This window comes from Coprinopsis cinerea, assembly GCF_000182895.1.
Source record: "Coprinopsis cinerea okayama7#130 chromosome 6 map unlocalized cont3.6, whole genome shotgun sequence".
Lineage (NCBI taxonomy): Eukaryota > Fungi > Basidiomycota > Agaricomycetes > Agaricales > Psathyrellaceae > Coprinopsis > Coprinopsis cinerea.
Window position 1 is genome coordinate 904,004 of NW_003307539.1, and position 19,003 is coordinate 923,006.

The following is a 19,003-nucleotide window of genomic DNA, read 5'->3' on the forward strand; positions in this document are numbered from 1 at the left end:
GTTGTTCATTTTCGTTGTTCATCAACTATCATGGACTTCAAGTATAGCCCTCCGGGCAACTCCCCCGAGCTTGTAACAAACATGTTTACCGATCTCGACAACTTCGACGGGGCCACGATGCAACAATTCATGTACTATCTCTCTTCTCGTCTTCGGGGGGCGGGTCTCGCATACGCCCACCAATTCGCAAAATTGACCATCGATCAAAGGGCGGAATTTCTCAGAATTCTCTTCGAGGAAGTGGTGTGTTTGACCACTATCTTTACTTTGCGAATACGAAATCCTAACCTTATCTCAAGACTTGGGTAACCACCCTCTTTGGATTTGCGGCCGCCCGTTTTCCAACCATAAAGCCCGGCGACACTCATCGAGAATTGACTTCCCTTGTCGCCTACCTCCGCTTTGGTGACCCAATGCCTATCCTTGCCGCATGCACCGCCAACAACGAGGAAGTACCCGACCGTCTTCTCGCACATTTTGAATGCAATTGGTGGGAACCCTTCGACCCCACAAAAAATTGGGATGCCAGCAACGTATCATTTATCGCAAAGACATTTCGCCATCAGCGCCATTTTCTTCTCCCGCTCAACAAGCCCCCGCTTCCCAGCAACCGCCTGGCGGACCTGAGCACCAGGCAACTCGCCCAATGCGCTGACTCCATCGCCAAATGCTCCGAAATCGTCGCCAAAGATATCGACCTCACCGCACGAGAAATTTCTAAGGCGGTGAATCTCTTCTGCCGTTGGAAAGCCCTCTGCGTCAAGGCTAGGCTAGAAGAGGACCGTCGCCGACATGCAGCTCGGGTTGAGGGACTTAGCAAACATGGGCTGTCGCGGGATGTGGTGGCGGATGTCTTGGCGTGGGCAAATCAGATAAAGAATCAATGAGTCAATAGTAGCGGTGTAATTTAGTACTACCACTTGGAAGCGACGTTCTTGCCTGCATGCCTAAACCGATATCTTTCGCCACTTTGTCTGAAGATGAATGGATTTCTTTTCATGATTTCGTCGCGATCAGACTACAATTGGCATTCACAGCCTTCGCCCGTGACCCTACCGGCCGCCTTTGGAAATCCCGACAAAACCAATTTACTGCAGAGTTCGTAAGTAACTTTTGGAACTGTTATAGATCGGTTTGAAACTCATCTATTCATCTATCTATACACATAGCTACAGGCGTTGCATTTCGTTGGGATGTCCCAAATGTTTCCGATGGGCGACTACGTGAACGAGTTCACCGCCAAGCTAGTTGAGGATTGGGACGTCATTTTCGACGAGGTAGAAAAAGGGTCCCGCCCCGACTATTCAAAGGCGGAAGGATGGCTTATAGATCCACTGCCATTCCATGAGGTGATGCCGCTGGCCTGGTGGAAGGTGAGAGGAACCTTGTCTCTCTACGACCGCTTCTGAAATGTGATTCAGTGGAATGGTATTGACCTGGAAGAGGATACAGCCGCTGGTCACCCGCCCCCAAAGCACTTGAACGGCATACAGGAGTCCTTAACCGCCTGGAGGGCTTATTGCACTCTCCTTACCTCTCAGGGTCCGTCCGTCAGTTACACGCCAGACTATACCGACTCGATGGCCGACTGCCTGCAAGGACTGGCTAGTTATCGCGATGGAGCGGCCGACATGTTAGACAGCAACTCTCAGTCGGTGATTCCAACCCTTCAGGCCGCGGTCAACCGCATTTCGGACATCTGCCTCTACCCACTCTATCTGGGGTGGCATCACATTGGCTCCAGGGAAACCACGCTCGCTCGACGGAAAGAATATTACAGGAGGCGGGAAATAAGCGGCATTTCTGAACGCGGCAATTCCGTCAGATCCGCCCCCGCCCGATTGAATACCGCCACGTCGGCAGCAGAATTGCCCGCCCGATGGAATACCGCCACTTCGGAAGCGCAATTCCCCGCCCTGAAAACGCCGCATCTCCAAGAGGACAGCTCAGGCAGCGTTACCATTTAGATCTATGAAAGAAAAACGTTTAGAAACTGTCTCTATCTAAATACCACGTCTTTCCGCCTCTGGTACCCCCAACCGCTCCTCAATACTATGGACCGTCTCAGGTCGACTGGCATGCGCGCGCCACTCCAGGATGTACTTCAACACCTCGGGCCTCATAAAGCTCGCGAGACAGATCCTTTCACCGTCAACCTCAGCAACACCGTGCTCAAGAACCTGGCTAAGAATGAAGGCCATAGTTCCCCGCTCGTATCTAAAGCGGCGGCCGACCCTTTTCAACTCTAATCTGCCCCCTCCGTATCTCCCGACGGTAAGAAGACAATCGTACCAATTAGGGTTTCCGAGTGTGTCAAAATGGAAGGGTGTTTCACGGTTTGAGATGACCTGGGTGACCGTAAACGGGGACGCCCAGATCCTCAACACCCCAGCCATAAGCTCGGCGCATTTCGGAGCGGAACCTTCGCAATTGGTCGCCGCCAGCTTCTGCCACGTTTCTACGCCTTGTTCGTATTGCGAGGGATTCAGAACGTATAGGACCGCTCCAATAAGACTAAACGCCTCCCGCATCGCCCTCACGAACGGAATCCCACCGTCCTTTCCGTCGCGTCGGCGGATGGAAGCGGAAACCATGGGCTTATGCTTCGGTGGCTAGGTGGTCAATTGTTCAGCCCGGGCTATTCACAGTCATATTATTTTTGGTCACTTACTGGGTGATTTTGCATGAACCAACAGGGGGAGAGGCTGAGCACGCCAGGTGTAAATTCGGACGTGGATGTGTCTTTAAAATACTTGGCCTGACTCCTCCAGGACCGTCCCGTCTTTACCTCCATCTTTGAATGGGGGCATTGACGAGGTCCCTACATGCCTCCTCCACTATATCAAGTGNTACAGCGGTCAGGACGCGCGNAAGTGAGGAAAAGGAGACGACCGTTGCGATCGCAAACGTGGGCTGGCCCGCTGACTAGCTGGCTGACTCCATCTTCTTTGGGAGGGAATTCGGGATCGACCCTGTGCTGCGGGTTCTTCGCCTGTGCTAAGAGATTTTCGAAGGTTTCATTGATGACAACTGCGCCAAAGATATTAGAGGACGTTAATCAGTGCGCGCGCGTAAGCAAGTCCAGGATGGAATTACTTTGATTTTTGAGTGCATCCATAACAATATTTGAAGCAAGGTAAAGTTGTAGTCGGTACTCTATTGCGAGATGCTCGCTGTGCGGTTGCGGCTTGGTAGGGGCGGTGTACTTGGTGAAGCAGAGCGCATGGAAGTAACTAGCAGTGTGGCCAAGGAATTCGAGCGCTGAAACCGGGTCATCAATGCTGAGGAGGTCCACTTCTTCCGTGTGCGACATGACGGTTGGGCTCCAACTCCAATGAGTCGCCTCTTCTTAAGTCGACGTGATGCTGCCTCGTTGTTTACGCGCGTCCCTGGCACCCCTGACAATCGGTTGGGGTTTGGGGTATTATAATTGGATACTAGACTAAGGATGTTAATAATATTCCAGCTTTCTGACCGTCTGTTTCACGACTGAGACGTCTCATGGTCTCAGAGGGGAGTTCTTTGAAAAACGTGAGTAGCCGTGAGGAGCGGTTCAAGGGCGGAAGAATCGTTTCATGCATCGGATTTCAGGCGGCCGCGCGAATTGCGGCGGCTATAATTGGCGGGTGCGAATTTCCATCGGCTTTTGATGGGGCGGGGGATTCCCGCTCCCTGATAGCCCAAGGCTGGGCTGCGCCAGTAGCGATGGCGCTACCAGTGAAAGCCCTCCCGTGAGTTGATGGTAGCCCACACCCCGGAGCCTTGGCTTTGATGATGGCCGAGGAGCAGGGACAGAGCCCTCGCCGCTGAACCATTAAGCGATGGGCATGATCCGCGATGTGCAATCAGTAAGTATGGGTGAAGTTATGTAATGGGGTGGGCGTCGAGCTTGCCGATGATGATATCCTGCGTCTCCTTGATGCCAAGCATCTGTTTGAGAGCGAAAGTCACTGTTGGCGACAGGGCGCCGATGAAAGGGATACCCTGCAGCGGTCCGTCCGCGAGCGCAGCGGTGCCCTTTTCAACGCACATCACCAAGACCTCATTCAGCTTGTCCATGTCAAACCCCGGGGGGAGAGACTCTGGCTTCAGCTTCACGTCGTCGTGCTTGGCGGTATGTGGGTTCGAAAGATCCTTAGTCGCGAGAGCTGAGCCTTGGTCGACCACATCGTTAGCAGACATAATGCTGTAAGAGAAAGTAAGTTGCCAGGAATCCAAGTGCGGGGGGGGGGGGGGGGGTTTGATGAACAGGGATGCATGTCGCAGTACTTATCTTGTTGCGAGTCCGTTCGTTTTTGGCCATCGGTCATGGTGTGTCCCTGCCCAGGTCTCTGCCCTGGTGTTCAGGCCGTGACAGCAGTAATGCTGGTGCTCAGCGCTCAGCAGCCACCTTGATAACGGAGTGCCTGAGTTGAACGATTACTCTACAACCTTCCCCGGAGAATTGCCAGGTCCGGGTAGGGGTGACAGCAGGACTGAAATCCCGCCACCAGCACCTGACAATTGAAATCTTCCAGAGATGGCGGTACCTGAATCTGATAGAGCAGCTGAGTTATCTTCCGCCTCCCCCCGCTTAGGATGCAGTAACAGGAGTGGATTTCGTTATCTAGATCTCGCCTCTGTTAGTAGCTGTTGCATTCTTACTGCAACCCATCGATAGAGGAACTAGGAAGTCCCTCGGATAGATAGACAGGTGTATTAAGTCGTCGTATTCAAGAACATATGGCCATTAGGCCAGAAGCCAGGGAAGGTTAAAACTGCGAATACATCTCCGACTCGGATGTTTTTTGCGTGGACCAAGCGCAACACCCCTTTCGTCAAACCATATTTCCTGTCGTGCTAAAGTCCTCTTCTGAGCACAAATCCCTCACAATCGTAAGCCCTGGGGCCCGGGGCCTGAACACATCATCGTGGCGCAGTTGGCTTTGCTTACGGCGAGCGTGGATAATAATGGACTCCCGAGCCAAGAACCATTTCCGGCCGTCATTTGGGCGATCTTGCCAGTGCTCACAACGGCTTACAGAGCCGTTGGCGTTGTGTCGGGAAGGATGAAGTTATGAGTGCACCACCCTCCACCCCCCTGTGACATTTCTGGATACACCTGCTCCCCTGTCCATTGGCATTTCACCGCGAAAGCCCTTTTTCCGTAAATCATACTGACTCGCAATCGAAATAGATACCCAGGTATAAAGTACAATGAAACGGGTACAGTCGTAGCGGCAGGATGCCCGCTTCAACACCCAGGCACCGTGCTTTATGATTGTTCGGTGATGACCACCTTTTTCTTCTCCGCCGTAGGCTTCGACTCCCCGGCCCTCGTATGCTGACGTCTCCTCTCCTCCTTGACCCTCCTCGCCTCCAGCATGGTATTCTTGAGTTGGCCAGCTTTGTAAACCGCCTTGGGTAGATGGCGCGTTCTGTCGAGACACCATGAATATGAAACTCATTTGTATTGGGGGATAAGATCAACACGCACCGCATAACTCTGCCAACGTCCTTGTCCACAGACCACCGCTTGACGAGACTTTCGCGATACTCCATGGCGGCGCGTTCGCGCGCGGTGATGATACCGAGTTTGTCAGAGGCTTTGGCTTTCCATATCCGCACATTGCCGTCGTCAGAGCCGGAGAGAATGAAGCGAGCGTCGGCTGAGTACATAGTGGATGTCACACTATCCAGCTTGGATCAGCAAGCTTTTCCGGAAATATGATTCATGAACGCACCGTTGCATTCGCTTGGTGTGATACACCACTTCCCTTCCTCCAGGGCCCTTCGAGGTTGCACCTGCTTCTCGGCTTGACCAGATACGTACAGTCCTGTCCCATCCACCACTAACGAACTCCACGCCCGTAGGCGCCCAGTCGCAGCTCATAACAGCTGCAACGTGACCTTTGTAGATCTGTACCGGTGCGTCCAAGTGCCTAACATCGAAAGTGTACAAATTATGATCTTCGGAGGCAAGGAGGACCATAGTCGGTAGCGTTGGTGACCACGCCAGTGCGTTTGAGCGGAACTAGAAGGGACAGCAGGTGTGAGATTGTGGTCGCTAAAGCTAAAGGGCGTGGTTTTTAGGTATATAGCGCACCTGCATGATTACCCGTCTCTCTGCCTTGCCCGTTCTGATGTCGTATAGTGTGAATGTGCGGTCGGAACCTACGCTGGCGAGGACAGATGATTCTGCCAAGTTAAATCGGACGGAGGAAATGGTCTCGTTGGAAGTGGGGAAAGTAAGGTTTGATATTGGTGCCGATCTAAATTATCTTTAGCCGTTGTAAGGGGGGAGAATAAGCTATAAACTCACTTTGTCTCATCCCACACTTGTACGGTGCTCGAGGCGGTCGCGAAGAGGGGATCTGAACGGTGGTGGTCGATCGAACTGAAAAGGCGTCAATATACGTAGAAGAAATCTTGATGGAAGTGGCTTACTTGAACGCAGTTTTCCAGGGAAACACAGCCAATGGCTGGTTACGAACAGTAAATAGAGGTTGGGAACGGTAAAAAAGGAAATCATACCTCGTTCCCGCCGCCTGTTACGAGATGGTCCCCATCCCCAGTACTCGTCCGCCACATTTTCACAGTCTTGTCCACTCCGCAACTGAGCAGTCTCGTCCCCTTTGGATCGGCAAAGGTGAGGCCAGACACTTTGCCTTTGTGCGCTTGGGAAAGGTTCAACAGCTGAGACCGACTATGCAAGTTGTGGAGAAGGATTCCTAAGAAACCGCGGGGTCAGTCAAATTGCTTTTGACCTTGCACGAGGGAAGAAAGTCCTCGAAAAGCCAACTTAAACACGAAACCAAGAATAAAAGACGCACCTCCATCCCAACTGCCACTCGCAACAGTCGTCAAAGATTCTACAGGTTTTGCGAGGACTTCGACGGCGTCTATATGTCCCTCCAAGGCATCCACAAACGGTTTGGCGAACATTTTGTCCATCTTTGCGGCGTTCAATGCGCGATTCCGTTCTCGAGCCTTTGCGAAAGGATGCATACTCGATTTCAAGTTCCGTTGAACTGGGGTTGGATCGCCAGGGCGGAGTGGAACGTGCAGGGACGGGTCATGTTGGAGTGCTGAGATTTTCTAATAAATGTTATAGTCCAATACTTTGAAGCGAACACAGCTCGACTTACAACCATTTTGAATCTGCTTCTATGGCGAACTGAATTCGTATGTTTTTCTGCGAGCCGATGTCAAATTCTGGTCAACCAACTATTCACACTGAACTGTGCTCACAAATTGGTGTAGACAGATGAAAAGTCTGCCTTGATGTGCCTGCCCTGATGAACAGTCACTTCTCTCGTTGTGCGCAACGTTCTCGAGCGCTTTTACGAATTTGGTGATGGGTCGAAGAAGGTTCGAAGCAAAAAGATGGTGGACGACGCCAAGCACGATGTCGGCGCCTGTTCCCTCGTCGTTCCCACGATTTTCGTGATGTCGGTCGCTGTTTATCTTTGACCTTCCTCGACGACGTCGACGTCGAAGACGAAGGAATCAACAGTAAGTGCTCGTTCCTGATCGCTCTTCGTCGGCTGAACTCATATATTCTGGCCTATCAATACAGAATTTGCAACTGCACTGATGATTCAAGCAATGCATTTTGAGCAATCCCGATGACGCGGCGAGGATTCGAAATCCTGTTGGACGTCGTGTAAAGCAACCGACCGTCTGATTATTTGTCGGAAAATATCCCACCGTACCTACAGTTGCTCTGGGGCAAACGCTAACGACCGCGAGTTGCGTCGCCCCGGACTACCCACGAGCAACGGACCAGAAAGATCTTCCTAATGGGTGCGACATGATACCATCGTTTCCCGTTGCTAGCCTTGCCTAGCCCCCGCTCAAGCCCGCTCTCAGCTCTCTTTCCCTTTCTCCTTCACCCCCTTTTCACTTTTTTCGCCTTTCGTTCATTTCTCCGGGCTGGTTTTCGTCTTTGCGACGATTCAGAGGTCATCGGGATCCCTCTGAGCCCATTTCATCTTTTTCTTCTACTCCAGCAGCAAGTTCTGCTTTTGTCTTTCGTTCATTGCACCGCTCTTTTTACGACTGTTGGGCCTCCCGTTCATTCAATCATCCCAAAGCACCCGGCCCACTTGGACATGCTCTGTAATCTCTCGGTGGACTGGTTCAAGGTTAATTGTTTGCATTGATTGCAAAAGCGTTATACCGTTGTAAATGTCAGAGTCTGTATCCCTCGCGCTCTGTCTCTCGTCCGCCACGATCCTTCGCTGTCCTTCGCTCACTCGATTTCAAAATGTCATCATTGTCATCCCGACGGTACTCGAAGTCGTCTTCGGCACTGCTCTAGTCGTCGTACTTTGGAACTCGGGACACAGGTGCGCACACAACTCTTCCATCTTGGAAACCCGATTGATGAAGAACTGGCGCAGACGACATCTTCTTCTGACTTGCGAAAGCTGGATATACATCGTTCTTACCGTCCTCGACCTTCTTTCGCATGTCCTCGACTCTGCTCGCACGAACGTCAATGTCTTTTCTGCGTTTGACATTGCCACGGGCGTCGCCTCTTTCCTTCCCCTCTTCTTTTACACCTTCTTTCTCTACATTTACGCCAACTCCGAGCTCCTCTCCAATACCCCATCCCTCAACAAACGGCTCAGCAAAGTGGGGAGTCTGCTTTTGCTGCTCGCCATCCCCCTCATTATCGGCGGGAATGAAGTCGCTTCCTTCATCGGTGTTCAACGTATGTCCGGCCATACCTCCCCTTCTCCATTTTGCTGACAACGTTTACCAGGGATCGTTGTCGACCGCCAAATCCTCATTGGCTTCGAGAACCGCGGAGCCTTTACCGTCAACATGTTCTTCTCCTCCCTCACCTTGGCATTACTTGTTCTCTTCCAAGGCGTCGTCTTCCTCGTCTCCTTCTTCCGGCTCATCATCGCGCTACTGAATCAACGCAAGTTCCGTACGACGGGTAGGGACGCGGCACATCTTGTTCGAGGTCAGTATCTCGCTATTCCTCGTTTATCCATGATCTCACTCCTTCCACAGGTGTCGCCTGGTTGAGCATCGGAATGAAGTTTGGTGCCATTGAAACGGTCATCGGTTTTGCAGGCGGGGGATTTGGTCTCGTCCTCACTCGTCGCATTTTTCGGTTCGTAGCCAGGGCTTGTCTATGCTTTGGAGTCATCAAAGGGTGAGTTGACGATGAGATGGTCATCGGGATTAGCAGTTGATAGTGATTTCCACAGCGTCGACGAGATCTCCGACTTTAGGGCTGTTCAGAAAGAAATGCTTGAGAACGGTCGCGCAAAATACTTCAAGGGCGATTCCCGTGGCATCCGGGACCTCATCTCCAACCCTCGTCTCAGCACTTTCAAGCAGTTGTCACCTACCGCTAGGGAATTCTACAGTGTGCCCCGCGGCTACGCTTTCAACGACCACACCTTTGACTACAACAAGGAAGAGAAAGTTCCCTTCGACTCTCCCAAACACTCGCCTGCAACGTCCAATTTACACTCCCTTCATGAACTCCAGGGAATCGCCACATTCGCGAGCTTGAAGGAGAAGGAGGAAGAGTCCGAGAAGGAGAGAAAGAATGCTGAACAGCGTGTCACGATTGGTTACCGGGATGGAAGACCTACTTTGCACCTTCGGTTGTCATCTGGGCCCAAGTTCCCCAGCCCGACTCACATCTTGGACAGGGTCAAGTCACGGGTCTCGAACGGGAGCAGTGGCGGTTTCGAGAAGGTCTCTATCCCAGAGACCGAGAAGCGGTCCGTGTATAGCTGGCGCACTTCGGTTATGTCGTTCAAGACCAACGGATCGCCTGACCCTATCACCCTCTTGCGGCCAAACGTTTCCTCCCTCCTCATGATGCACACCCGGTCAATGAGCGAAGATTTGAAGCCACCCAGTATCAACCAGAACAGGGAATCGATCACCGCTTCACTTGCTTCGAGGGTAGAGATCGTGGCCGCCCCACAGAGGACTGTGTCGGTTTCCAAGCATCGACCCAAGCTTTTCAGCGTCTCCAATACGCTCAAACTGATGACCGCCTCCACTTCACCTATCACTGAAGACGGGCCCAAGCCTATGTTCGCCAACGAATTCTCCGAATCCCCCGCCACCTACCGTTCATCCACAGGTAGCATGCTCTTCCAACGAACCGAACCCCAAGTCCCACCACCCGTTGCCCAGGCACCCTCTTCCGCTCCTCGAGCCAACCCCCACGTCTCCGTCATGTCCTCGTACACTGCGACCGACGACGACCTCACGCCGACGGCCAATCAATTCCGCATTGTCTCTGACTACAGCACGTTCAGTGCACGGCGCGAGTCAGCGGCTGTGACGCTCCAGGAAGTGCGAACACTGACGAAGAAGTTCCCCGGGCCACCTATCACGTACAACGGGCGTCCTCTAATGGGTGGGCTTGGTCAGACCATCTACGAGGGAGAGAGTTCGGCACCTACCACGCCTGCGTACCCCGACAACGACAATGCTCGCGACACTGCCAGGGAGAGCATGGATTCAATGGAGTACCGACCTCTACCACCTCCACCAGCTCGGACTCGCGGTTCTGCAGGGCGCCAACTCATGGATAGCCTCAGGTGGAAAGCTGTCCAACGCGCATCTTTCATTCAGTCTCCTTTGCGAAACGAAACGCAATACGACGTCGATCTCGAAGCTGCTAGGAGCAGTGTCGATCAAGATGACGCGGACGACCCTGTTCGAAGCCGGTTTGATAGGGAATCCGAATTTTACGACGATAACGCGTCTTCACGATATTCGAGAGTGGGCACTGTGGCTACTATGGATTCGGATGATGTGCGCCCGTTGCCCAGCGTGTTTGGAGATGGTGTAACGAGGGACGATCATGGGAAGACACCCAAGGGAGGGGCGTCGAGCAAGTCGCTCAAGTCGATGGCTTCCAAGACGTCTTCCAAGATGTCGAAAACCTCCAAGACTTCGTCGATTATCAGTGTTGGGACAGCGTTTGGAGCGAGGCCACCTGCTCTTGGAGAGGATTCGTTGAAGCGGGCGTCGGCCTTGGCTGGAATGCCTGCGATGCCACCAATGAAGAAGGCGACGGGTCCTTATCCGCTTCTCACTGCCTCCCTTGCCCCTCGGGCTCCCACCACTACCAACGCCCCTTCTCACCCTGTCAGCGTCCCCGTCAGTCCCGAAGATCAAAGGGCGTCCGCCCGCATCTCTTCGTACACAACTCTGTCCTCCAACGTCATGATGGGTGCCACCGACCACTTGAAGCCGGAAGCAGCACTAGAAGACCCATACTCGGAGTTGGCTGTCCGTACAGGTGGATCGACGGATTTGAGGCAGAGTCGGGGACTCAGTCTTGCGATGGCTAAGAGCAACTGGCCGACCAAGACGATGGGCGCTGGAGGGTTACCTACGCCTCCCATGGAAAGCGCGACCGCCGCCACTCCCCGGGCATCTCTTGCTGTTCCCTCTACCGAACGTGCACGCAGGCCCCCTTCGAAGATCATTTGGATTACCGAATCAGGTGATTCGAAGGAGGGTGCCACCGGCGTACAGGAGCAGGAGAAGCAGGAAGGAGCTGTTGAACAACAACCACAGGAGGACGTTGTTGCTCCTTCTTCGGACGGTGCTTCTGCGTGGAGAGTCGGGAAGCTCGGAGAACCGCTTCGCTCCACGTCGGTTGCGGACGAGGAGCATCGCCGCCAGCAGAGCATCGATGCAGCTGCTCAGGTTCTTTCCAATTCAATTCCATGGCTCAAGAACCCGGAGATCGAGGAGGAGGAGAGGGAGTTGGCAAAGGCGCTGTCTGCCTCGAGTCTCAAGGTTGGGGGAAGGAACCAAATCTCGATTTCAAGGATTAAGAGTGTCGGCAACGTCAAACAGAGGACTACACCCTCGCCAACTCGGCACCCAGGCGCGACTCGGAAGAGCTTGCACATCAAGCCGATTATGATCCCTCCTCAAGGCTCGCATATGGGCAGGATGGAGATTGTCACGGGCGAAAGCACACCGCAATCTGCGTCGGCTGTGTCTCCTGGACGAACGAGTACGAGTGTTCGAAGAGATTCGGACGTCTTTGGTGTTGATGACCATGCGGCGACCTTAACGGCGCGATTGACGACGAGACAGGACGATTAAGTGCTACTTTCTGACATCATTTTTTTTAATATCTTTGGCCATTATTATTGATATCCCTTTCGCTTTTCAGCATTTCGTTTTCTGTCACTATTCGAGTGTACTGACCTGTTGTATTTTTGTAGTTTTAGTGGCCTTTCAATAACCCAGTGATTTTTCTTTGCACGGACAATGTATGGGTACTATGCTTCTTGCATTCGCTTGATTAATTGGCATCGAGGGTCGATCATTAAGAAAAAGGTGAAGTTGGCCTATCCTGGTTCCCCATCTTATTGCCCCTGTCCCCCCTCCCCTGGGTGTAAGTATGGGAAGCTGGTGGCCTCGTTTTCACTCGATGGCCGTTCTAATTAACTGGGCGGCAGGCTGCAGCCACCATGGTTCCTGGAGTTCCTCGGTGTTAAAGCGACCGGGCTGAACATTCCATTCGAGACTGTTGATACCCGTTCACCAGTACGGCTTCAACCGTGCAAAAAATAAGTGGCTAGTCATTAGATTCTCTCACTCCAATGCCTACCACCTGCGATTCTGATCTTATTCCAGTAAAACTCAGCTTTATTCCAATGGGAACCCGACTGAATTGGGTTGCGGTGACGCCGTGACGGGGCCGTGTAATGGTGTTACCCGATTTGGACGTAATTCGGTTCGCTGTCAATACGGAAGGCTGAGTGATTGGCAGCGTTTTTGACGGGATGAATCCACAATAATTTGCCCCACTGTGGGACTTGCTCACTGGGTATATATCAGTGTCCAACCTTATCGGCCATGTGTTGCTGCAATCCCCGTTTTTTCCCTCAACCATGTCGACCTCGCTGCCCCCGAGGCCTGCCCGCATTCCAACAACGCGTCCCAGGACTTACGAGGTGACTATCAAGTCTATCCTTACCTTTCCCGTGAGTATTCGCTTTCCTAATCTTCTTTGAAGTTTGGCTGATGGATCTTTCTATAGTGGAGGCTCTGCAACCCGCCCCCAGCAGTGGGAAAGGTCAGGTCGTGCGGGGGTGAGTTCCACAGTTCACTTGGCACGCAACGAGCTGACGAACGCTTGTATCCAAGTAACGCCGCTGTTCAAGGTCAAACTGGAGGATGTATTGGACAGGAACCATCTCCCGCCACTTGGTACGTCGTTGTTGTTATACTCAAGTCTGCAATTATATTGACTCGGAAGACCAGGTTTGAAGGATTTCGAGGTTCGTTGCAACCGTAGTCATGGATAGGGGAGGCATTGAATGACATGGGATTAGGAATGGCTGCTATACGTTGAGACGAGTCCAGAGAACCTGTAAGCGCCCAACCGATGTCATCTACAGGGTGACGCTAACCGCGACGCAGATACTTCACGCTTTGGCTACGAGAGTACCGTGAACGGTACAGCGCCTGGATGGCGCAGAACAAAATTCACCGCGAACTAGATGGGGAGTTCCGTATGAGCTGGGGGACGCACCACTCGCCCTCGCTCGCTCTATTTTACGCCCGCGCTAAACAGACCTTCTTCATGCCCAACTCTCCGTACGAACTCAACCTACCCTCAAGCCTGCTAGCCATCTTCCACACCTCGATGGAGTCCCCACATCCTGACCCAGTCATCTTCACCGACGTCGCCATCGAAACCTACCGCATGCTCGACGAGAGCCTGCGCCGCTTCGTCAGTGCCCAGTTCAACAACGTAGGCAACAACCGCGTCCTGTGTGGCATTATCGCGGGCGTCGTTTTCGCACTAGTAGGCTCGGTCCCTCCCCTCGCGCTCAACTTTGCAAAGCATCAGAGTCGTTGGCTGCGATTGCTTGCTTTCCCAGGGCTGTTTCTCGGTTTAACAGTCTTCCTGTCAGCGATAAATGGCATCTGCCTGGGGGTCTACATCTTTGGAGACCTGAGGCAGCTAAGGAAGTTTGAGCTTGCCAGACCGCCCATTTCCCGTCCGGTGCCTATCACGACGGATGAAGAGAAACCGACGTCTGAATCTATACCCGTACCGGCGGCGGAGATGGAGGAAAAGTCCCAGCCAATACCAGAAGGACGTATTACCGCCCATGCCTTTCGCGCTCCCACACCGACATCGGACGACCACTCTCTCTACACGGAAGACGATATCTCCACTGGGGAACACGGTCCAACCCAGATCCACATCTCACCCGCCTACTACGACAACGTCTCTGTCGAAGGCGGCATGGCCGTCGTCCCGGCGGACTACACCTTCCCCGCCCTCCAACCTACTGCCACGGCTGGTACCGACAGGGACGGCACCAACGACACCTCCGACTTCACAATGACGGCAGCGTTTATCCACCCCTTCGACACCACCTCGCTCGACAACGAATACGATCGACCCGATTTTCTCCCCTCCGAACGCCAACGCATCGATGCATTCGACTTTGACTCGCTCCCTCCCCTCCAAAAATCCAAATCTTTCCTCCGCGCTCGAAGACCCTCTTCCACCGTGAAATACGATTCACCCAACTGCTGTAGGTCCTCGATGGACGTGACGATCACGCCTAAACCCTCCGACCTGCCACCCGTTCTCCCACCCATCGAACGCCAGTCCTCACGCTGTGACATCAAGAAGTGGAGGCTACAAACGGAATCGACGGACCAGATCCTATTCACGTCGCCTTCCGGCACACCTGTACCCACTTCACCTCACGCCTCTGCCAAACACCGGTTCAGCATCACGGACAACCCATACAACTCGCATATCCTCCCACACGCCAATCGGGATCGATGTCACACACTGAAATCCCGAAGGAGCTTGGGGACAGAGTTCTCGGACACGGAAACCAAGGTGCAAAAGAGGAGCAGACTGATGGCGGCCGTACCTGCGTTTGCGGTGCCCTTGACGAAGGTTTTGAGTCCGGTTATCCGGAGGGGCCAGTGGGAGATCGTGGTTCGCTCCGGGGCTATCGCGTTCGTCCTCAGCTGGGTGATCGTTGGTATTTTTTTGGCTATCCCTGTTCGGAAGTGAATGAATATCTTTCTTCTTTCTGCTATTATATATAGAGCCCTAGGGGGCCCGCTTCGCATTCATTTGTACAAGTCTGCTCACTTTATTGTATATCCACCGTGACACTCAATTTCCCTGTATATTACCTCACCCTTCACTTGCTGTGTAGTCTTTGCTCGCATTATATCCCCTCACATTCCTTTCGCACTGCAGTTGTATATGCATTTCGATCTTTTGGACCCAATAGCTTATTACTTTCCAACGCAATCAAATGTGCTTTCGTCTGACCCCATGTCGAGAACACCCTCCCAGAGCAGGGCTGACTCTTTACTAGTTCGTGACTCCTCTACGGCGAGAGCACGTCATGGCGGTAGGCTTCTGGCGTTAAATAATGAAGCCAGTATTTATTCTAACGGGCGAAATCTACCATATGACTGGATTGAATTCCGGTAGGGTCCGTGGCCTATCCCAAGTGCGCAGGAATCTTCTACAACCTGGCAGGTTTGTGATGTCTGGACGTGTAGTTGCATTGTCAGGAGAAAGAGCTTGGAGCAAGGGTGTAGGAAGTGACTCGACTGTTGAAACAATTCCGAGGCCTGTTGGGACTCGGATGTGCTCACCGCAAGCTCTGCGATTGAGACTGCGTCTCCCTCGTACACATCAACGCTGGTACGGTCGGCTTCCTCCCAAGACTGATATCAACCCTAAAGCTCTCGAACAACTCCCTACTCCGTCCCCAATCCAATCCACTGTCATCCTCCCCGACATTGAAATCCTCCAGTACCATCGTCTTGGTTCCGATGAGGTCGTCCAGGCCTCGAACCGCAGATGGGCCAACCGACGAACCGAGGCGACTTCCAGAAGGCTGAGACGGCGTATCTGGAAGGCGAACTACCGAGGGTTTGGCGCGCGTGCTGACAGACACCCTCCTGGCTTCAACAACGGCCCTCTGCTGCTCCTCCGAAGCAGAAGTCTGCGATGGCGCGACCTGGCTGCTGGAAGGCGTTCCGTACTTGGCCACCAACGTTGCCCGTTTCTTGGAATACAACGCCGACACCTTATCCGGCATGGCACTCGCGATCCTCTCGGCGATGACGATCCTTTTGAGTTGCAGGTCCTTTGGATCTTGCGAGCTCCTGCGGTGGTGCTGGCTTTTCTCTGGGGAACGCTTGCGCTTGCGTTGACTCGTAGCCATTTGTTCTGGGTTCGAATTGCGTTGTCTTGCTATGGGAACTGAAGTCAAAGCCACTGAATGCTCCTGGTTCTGCTTTCGCCGTTTGACAGCCGGAGCGGGCATATCTATAGGTGAGCCTGCCGAGGCTTCGCGTTTGCGCTTCGTCGATGTCTGGGGCCTCGAACCGGATAAAGGCACGGACGGAACGGATTTTGAAGGCTTCTTGGATGGGGTGATAACAGGGCGGGACGACAAAGGTGGTCGGGGAGCCCGGCCTGAAGAGAGGAGAACACCCCCCACAGGCGGTGGCTTCGAAGGCGTGGTGTGTTTCTTCAACAGCTTGTTCAGAAAGCTGTCTGAACCTGCCTCCTCGGGATCAGGCGAGGAGCAGAGGTTGATAGGAGAGCCAAGACTGTGCCCACTAGCGGCAGCAGGAGAGTTGGTCAAAACTTTCGACATTATGGCTTTGATAGGGCTCTCTGGAGGATGGCTCGGTTTCTTTGCAGCCTTCTTATGTTGCGCAACAGGTGTCGTGGAAGGCGTCAATTTGTTGAGTCGCCAAGATCCGTCCCTCCCAAGTCCACGTTTCGCTTTTTGCGCAGATGAAGAACCTGCGAGAACGTCGGGTCGCATAGGACCACTGGCCACCAGTGGTTCTGCGGTTGGTAGGATGTCGCGCAAGATCGATAAATTGTCGCTACTCTGGGAAACGGGAGAAGACGACCGTTGAGACGACCACAAATATTGCATGTTCTCCTTGTCCTTGCTTCCCATCGAAGCTCCAAACAGGTAACGCGCAGTCCTTTCCCGTTCGTCATCCGAATCACCACAGTCCGTGTCTTCGTCACTCGCCGGTTCGTAACGAGCCACAGCCTTGCCCCTGTCCTTGCAGACCGCACCGGATTTCACAGGTGCAGCTTCCTGGATCTCAGGAGAAGACGAGCGAAGTCCAAGTAAACGATCGATGCTCTCGTTCTCCTCTTCCCCTAGGTATTCGCGAAGAATGTCCAGTTTTTTCAGCAGCTTTCCACCGTCTGCCCAGCGAGAAGCAACAGCTTCAGCACCCTCGCCGACGAGGTTTTTGAGTGCAACGTCGCCGTCGTCTTGGGCAGCCTGGGCCAATTCGTCAATCTCCTTACGCAACGTGTGAGACACTTTGGGTATTGAGAGGGAGGGGTGTAAACACTGTTCAAACATGCGGTCGATGCACGTCCAGTCCAGCCCGTGTAGTCGAGGATCCAATGTATTGGGGACGATTCGCCGAGGTCGGAATAGAGATACAAATCTGCGCAATTCAGGTAGTGGCGAGTGACGAGATAGGGGGACCAACTGAAGAATAGAAGTGAGAAGTTGCAGGGATGAGAATTGTCTATGTCTATTCTTACCAAGTTATTAACGGTTTCGCCTCTCTTCAGTCGAGTTTCCGTGTCGTGAAGGTACTTGTCCCATGTTTCCACGTCCATGGAGACTGGGTTGACATACACCACACGCTTCCCGAGCGTGCTGATGGTATTCGAATAGGAGCCTGGTTGATTTTCAACTTCAACGTAAGGACATCGGTGGAATCGTTCACAAGCATGGAACCGGGTCGCCGAAGGGTCTTGCGTAGTGATGAGTTGAAGGAAAGGGTCCGATATGTGTTGGTAAATGGAGTGCTTGTACCGATCGACATGAATCTAGGCGGAATGCATAAATAGACCGCCTCGCCCAAGCAGGATAGCTCTTACCTGTGATTGGAACGCTGAGGCAACGGCTTTGAGAATATCTTCGTACCCCCATGTCCAGCAATTTAGAAAGAAATATACGGTTTGCGGGAACAAGCGCATAAGAGATACGAGCCCAGAGGTAGCGGATTCCTATAGAGGTTCCACGTTGGGTTACTCGGTTTACTTTGAAGCGCTTCTGGCTTACTTTGGTGGGTACCTCTGAAGTTGAGAGGACGCAAGCCGTGTCAAGATAAATGGCCTCCAGCGTCCGGCTGAGAGCATGAGTGCCCCCGCAGGTTTGGGGATACAAATAGGGCTGTAAGAATGGATTCCTGACGATTGATTCCAGAAACCAGGGCTCAGCCCTGAAATCTCCTGTGTGCAATACAGCGCCCCTCGGTCCCTCAATCAAAAACCTAGAAAACGGTATTCAATTCACTGTAGACGCGTTTAAAGTATGAAGCTTACATGACAGCCCCGGGACAATGATTGGCGTCTAGTAGTGTAATTGTAACAGACTCGTTCGCGTCCAAGTCCATACGGGTAGGTTTGTGCAAAGGTAGCGTTTTCTGTGGAAGTCCATGGATTCAGAATCACGCCTAAGCCAAATGTTGATGATATAACGCACGAGAAGGTCCCTCGAGCCTTGATAGTACAGCGTCCCGTCTGCATGGACCAGCGGGTCCACTTTCAAATGCGAAAATGTCCTGATTTTTTCCGCCCGAAGATCCTTCTCATGATATTCCCGTTCTGCATAGACTTCATGCCTCAAAAGCATCTGTTTAGCGTCTTCAGAGCAGTACACATTGTAGCCAAAGGACCTCGCTGCAAGGCCATTAATGTGGTCTGAGTGCGTATGCGTCAAAAGGTGCAAAAGTGGTGCCGGCTGGACGTTCGAGCTGAAATCGTCGACTCGAATGCGGTATGGGAGCACGCATGAGTTGTGCGGCGTTCCTGTTGGCATTGGGGGTTACAAGATCATTATCGGCGCCGCCGACGTCGTCTATTTAAGCTGGCGGGGTCGTGGTGTGGGCGGGCAGTGATGGACGTTTGAGAACAAAAGCGGCGGGCTCCGTAAACGGAAATTTCGCGTCGCGA

General features: G+C 52.9%; 7 protein-coding genes across 7 annotated transcripts; 3 read left to right on the forward strand and 4 right to left on the reverse strand.

Annotated features, from left to right (window-relative positions):
* Positions 1-30: 30 nt before the first annotated feature.
* CC1G_15568 (hypothetical protein) lies at positions 31-1,967 on the forward strand (the record flags this gene model as incomplete). The annotated part of the gene is made up of 5 exons (XM_002910979.1): positions 31-243; positions 300-859; positions 1,018-1,102; positions 1,170-1,373; positions 1,422-1,967. 5 exons carry the CDS (start codon positions 31-33, stop codon positions 1,965-1,967), a joined length of 1,608 nt encoding a protein of 535 aa, XP_002911025.1.
* A 36-nt stretch (positions 1,968-2,003) lies between these two features.
* On the reverse strand, positions 2,004-3,313 carry CC1G_13133 (hypothetical protein; the record flags this gene model as incomplete). Its single annotated transcript, XM_001837786.2, has 5 exons — positions 2,004-2,612; positions 2,672-2,705; positions 2,764-2,837; positions 2,909-3,030; positions 3,097-3,313. The coding sequence occupies 5 exons, from the start codon at positions 3,311-3,313 to the stop codon at positions 2,004-2,006; spliced, it is 1,056 nt and encodes a 351-aa protein (XP_001837838.2).
* A 551-nt stretch (positions 3,314-3,864) lies between these two features.
* Positions 3,865-4,182, reverse strand: CC1G_09821 (hypothetical protein; the record flags this gene model as incomplete). The annotated part of the gene is made up of 1 exon (XM_001837787.2): positions 3,865-4,182. One exon carries the CDS (start codon positions 4,180-4,182, stop codon positions 3,865-3,867), a length of 318 nt encoding a protein of 105 aa, XP_001837839.2.
* A 1,072-nt stretch (positions 4,183-5,254) lies between these two features.
* Positions 5,255-7,133, reverse strand: CC1G_09822 (snoRNA binding protein; the record flags this gene model as incomplete). The annotated part of the gene is made up of 9 exons (XM_001837788.1): positions 5,255-5,417; positions 5,477-5,671; positions 5,724-6,013; positions 6,086-6,251; positions 6,302-6,376; positions 6,427-6,461; positions 6,514-6,710; positions 6,813-7,077; positions 7,128-7,133. The coding sequence occupies 9 exons, from the start codon at positions 7,131-7,133 to the stop codon at positions 5,255-5,257; spliced, it is 1,392 nt and encodes a 463-aa protein (XP_001837840.1).
* A 1,036-nt stretch (positions 7,134-8,169) lies between these two features.
* On the forward strand, positions 8,170-12,093 carry CC1G_09823 (hypothetical protein; the record flags this gene model as incomplete). The annotated part of the gene is made up of 5 exons (XM_001837789.2): positions 8,170-8,330; positions 8,385-8,698; positions 8,750-8,956; positions 9,007-9,151; positions 9,207-12,093. 5 exons carry the CDS (start codon positions 8,170-8,172, stop codon positions 12,091-12,093), a joined length of 3,714 nt encoding a protein of 1,237 aa, XP_001837841.2.
* A 794-nt stretch (positions 12,094-12,887) lies between these two features.
* On the forward strand, positions 12,888-15,046 carry CC1G_09824 (hypothetical protein; the record flags this gene model as incomplete). Its single annotated transcript, XM_001837790.1, has 6 exons — positions 12,888-12,980; positions 13,037-13,088; positions 13,144-13,206; positions 13,261-13,277; positions 13,332-13,369; positions 13,420-15,046. 6 exons carry the CDS (start codon positions 12,888-12,890, stop codon positions 15,044-15,046), a joined length of 1,890 nt encoding a protein of 629 aa, XP_001837842.1.
* Positions 15,047-15,512: 466 nt separating this feature from the next.
* On the reverse strand, positions 15,513-18,869 carry CC1G_09825 (hypothetical protein; the record flags this gene model as incomplete). Its single annotated transcript, XM_001837791.2, has 6 exons — positions 15,513-15,537; positions 15,646-17,312; positions 17,585-17,875; positions 18,111-18,321; positions 18,374-18,474; positions 18,534-18,869. 6 exons carry the CDS (start codon positions 18,867-18,869, stop codon positions 15,513-15,515), a joined length of 2,631 nt encoding a protein of 876 aa, XP_001837843.2.
* Between the last annotated feature and the right edge of the window lie 134 nt (positions 18,870-19,003).